Source organism: Glycine soja, chromosome 5 (assembly GCF_004193775.1).
Source record: "Glycine soja cultivar W05 chromosome 5, ASM419377v2, whole genome shotgun sequence".
Lineage (NCBI taxonomy): Eukaryota > Viridiplantae > Streptophyta > Magnoliopsida > Fabales > Fabaceae > Glycine > Glycine soja.
This window is the reverse complement of record NC_041006.1, coordinates 4,804,885-4,808,742: the sequence shown is the minus strand read 5'-3', so window position 1 is coordinate 4,808,742 and position 3,858 is coordinate 4,804,885. Positions and strand designations below refer to the sequence as shown.

The 3,858-nt window shown below is 28.3% G+C and overlaps 1 protein-coding gene across 1 annotated transcript; it reads right to left on the bottom strand.

Moving 5' to 3' along the window:
• Window positions 1-1,719: 1,719 nt before the first annotated feature.
• LOC114412110 lies at window positions 1,720-3,220 on the bottom strand. Its single transcript, XM_028375896.1, has 2 exons — window positions 2,585-3,220; window positions 1,720-2,097 (listed from the first exon to the last, which is right to left on the bottom strand). The coding sequence occupies exons 1-2, from the start codon at window positions 2,940-2,942 to the stop codon at window positions 1,949-1,951; spliced, it is 507 nt and encodes a 168-aa protein (XP_028231697.1). The 5' UTR covers window positions 2,943-3,220; the 3' UTR covers window positions 1,720-1,948.
• Window positions 3,221-3,858: the final 638 nt, after the last annotated feature.

Here is a 3,858-nt window from a genome sequence, read left to right as displayed (position 1 = left end):
ATAATAATCCTTATTTACCAACCACATTATTTAACCAAATATGTTTTTGTTTATCGATCAATCTTTGATTCGAGTAAAACTAGATTTGATTTCCTTAAATAAGATCTTAAGTTTGAGTCTCCTGCATAAAAAAAAATCATTTCTCTCACAAATTCTTCCTTGAGCTATGGATGAGTTATTGAAAGAATTGTCACATATGAAATTGCATAAAATTTTATAAGAGAAAAACAAAAAAAAAAATTCATTTGTTTCACACGAACGTATAAAACATTATTTTGATTGAATTATTTTTCTTAAGAACGTATAAGAAACATGCTTAACATTATTTGATTGAATAATTAACCCGACTCCTAGGATTATACTACAAGTCCAAGTAACAAAGCAGCCAGATCAAGGTGTCATCAAATCTTTTCGTTGATGTGGACTCTAAAAAAAAAAGTTAGTTATCCTTAAAACTGAGTAATGACCTTCCGATTAACACTTAGAAGGAAAAAAAGTGTTTGTATCTTTTTGTTATTTTAAAATTCTAAAACAATATTAATTATTATGCTTTTTAATTATACCCTTTCAAGAAAAAAGAGAAATAATAATATGTCAATTGTTAGAATAATAAATGAGATAAATAAAAGAAATGCCAAAAAAATATATAAATAATTTTGACACAAGCGGATATATTATTATTTTTGAAATTTATATATAACTTTAAATGTAGATAAAGAAAAGGTACTACTGCATGAAAACACCCATACATGACAATACATATATAAAAGAGTAAATTATATATACTAACATCCTACGAGATTTCGTCAAATTTTGTTAATTTTCTCCTTTTTTTTATTCTATACTAATTCTTTAATTGTTTCTTTTACAGGAATTCTTTAACTGCTTGAAAAATATTATATTGATATTTCTTATATATTATATTAATTTCTTAATTGTTTGACAAATAAGATACTATGTACCTTGTGAATGTCTGTAAAAAAAATGTATCTTTTGAATGGAGAGTTATGTACAATCTCAATAAATCTCAGAAGATATAAGTGTAATATACTTGATATAGAATTAACTGCAAAATGTTAATGAAATATTCTCCCCCTTTAATTCAAATGGAATCATAAAACAAATCTTTCTCGAAGAATAATATTTTTATTATTTAATGACAATCATACATTTACTAATATTTGAATCCTAACTTGTTTCTAATGGAATCAAAATATCCTTAAATTGATCAAATTAAAAGATCTTTTCATTTAATTAGAATTTATTACTTGAATCAAACTAGGTCTCACACAATCATATTAAACATTTGGTAATAAATTTTGTATTTACTAAAAAATAATAATCTTTATTTATCAATCACATATTATTTAACTAAATATGTTTCTGTTTATTAATTAATCTTTTATTCGAGTAAAATTAAATTCAATTTCTTTAAAAGTAAGATCTTAAGTTTGAGTCTTGTGTATTAAAAAAATTATAAAAATTTGTCAAATTTTACTAATTTTTTCTTTTTTTATTCTATACTAATTCTGTAATTGTTTCTTTTACAGGAATTCTTTGACGGTTTGAAAAATATTATATTGATATTTCTTATATAATATATTAATTTCTTAATTGTCTGACAAATAAGATACTATGTACCTTGTGAATGTCTTTAAAAAAAAGTATCTTTTGAATGGAGAGTTATGTACAATTAATCTCAATAAATCTCAGAAGATATAAGTGTAATCTACTTGATATAAAATTAACTGCAAAAATGTTAATAATGAATAAGTGATTAATTATAAACTAGCATATATATGTGAGTGAGATAGTTATAAATATATGGTCCTAATTAAGTAGTGTCGACGTACGTACACAACAAAAGGTAATCAGGCAAGCAAGACCAGAAAAAGGCGTTGAAAGAGGGGCTTGTTGTTCATCAAACTGAGATTCGTACGGTCCCAATCTAAAGCAGGAGAGGGACGAATACCATCCATGGAAATGCAGAATCAGTTGCCATATTCTTTTTCTCAAAGCAAGTAGCGGCAGGAGCCTTACAGCACAGAAAAAAATTCCTTGACCCCAAGTTCACTAACTTATCATCTGGCTTCAAACCTGCACCACCTCAAAATATATATAACATTTGTCATGAAAATAAATAAAAAATTAATTAAAAACAATATGTTAAACATATCATGTTATTATCCATTGGGTGCAGCTTTAAAAAAAACTGAAAAATCTAATTAGTTATAACACACGTTGAATTAATCTATGTTGAAAAGAATCAAATTTTTTAAGTATAATTAAATTTTACATCCTCAATCAATCTTATGATCAGTCTAAAGAATTAAAATTTGTAAAAATTATGTTGAGTTGTAAAGAAAAGTCAAAGTGTTATAAAAAATAAAAACATATTATTAGTAGTAAGAAATTAATATCTATTACATTATTAGAAACCTAGCTGACTAATATTGGGTGGCATCTCCTCTCCCAACTTGTTGGTTAACCCATTTAAGATAATAACGAGTACAATTTATGCAATGAATTTATTTGCAAAAATGATAAGGAGAAAAAAAAAAAAAAGTCAATTTTTATTAATTACTTTCAAGGGTGAAGGACGAGAAGTGAAGGTCGTAGCACTTGGGATCAGTGTTCTTCAAGAAGGGCCTCCTCTTCTCCCTCTCGTAGAACGCCAATGCAGCCTTTATCAAATCGGCGACGGTGTCCTCAGGCGACAACAGCACCTGTACGGCCCCCAAACAGTTCTCGATGGTCACATTCAGCAACAGCTTCGATGGCCGAAGAAGAGAGTACTCACTGTTTTGCAACGGAAGCTTCAGCGTCAGAGGAGCGGGCGCAAATCGGCGACCGGAGTGTTTCTCTGGCTGGAGTTTGCGCCCGGAACTCGGCGGGTCCTTGCCGGAGAATTTTCTCCGATGACCCGGTGACGCTGAAGTCATGCTTATGAGGATGAGTATTTTCGTTTTTCTCTTTTTGAATTCCTTGATATAGTCTTTTTCAGGGATCACATGAGACCAGAGTTATTGTTGTTGTGATGAGTATGAAAAGCAGAAAGTGAAGCTCAGCGAGAGAGATACGGTTGTAAGCAAGTGCAAGTAAGTACTGATAAATACGAACGGAAGAAACGACCTAGGTTTTGTGAGTTAGAGAAGCTTCTCTGAAACTGCGCCAGTTTTAACCTTTTGTTTCAGCTATTTCCTCGGAGTGACGGTGGTGGATTAGGTTAGAGAGATTACTTTTGCATTTTGCGTGAAAAATATATTACAATAATGATAATTTACATGGATATAAAGAGTGTTTTTGCATGAATGTTTATAAAACTTAAGATTTCAGAAGTATAAAATATTTAAGAAAGTTATACCATATGATACTTTCTTTCTAATAATTTTTATTAATTTATTGAAAAACACAATTTTGATAAATTTTATGTTTTTATTTAATAATTATTCCTCCTTATTTAAAAGTGACTCAACCCACCATAATTATTTATTTTCAATAAATTTCTCTTATTCACCTAGAGAATATTAAAGAGTGTCACTGGTCTTTATCTAAAACATTTAAATATTTATCATATAATATAATAGAAGTAAAACCAAATATATATAATAGAAGTAAAAAGATTATTGTTATTTTAAGAATAGTTGAACAAGTGTAATACACAGGACATGGATCAACTATTATAGATTTCAGTTTCGAGTCTTAGGAATATTAGTTGTATAAAATATTCAAAAGAATAATTTATCGTTAACATTCTAAATAATCCTATTTAATTCGAGTCACATTTCTTTCCGTACAAACTACATTTTGATTTAGTAAAAAAAAAAAAGAGCTGGTGGGGCTTGAATGATTGATGAG

Bases quoted from the DNA above. Each gene is read 5' to 3' on its own strand.
- LOC114412110 (XM_028375896.1), bottom strand. From the start codon at position 2,942: ATGACTTCAGCGTCACCGGGTCATCGGAGAAAATTCTCCGGCAAGGAC. The intron at 2,098-2,584 runs GTAATTAATAAA...GAGGTGGTGCAG, and splicing joins CTCGTCCTTCACCCTTGAAA to GTTTGAAGCCAGATGATAAG.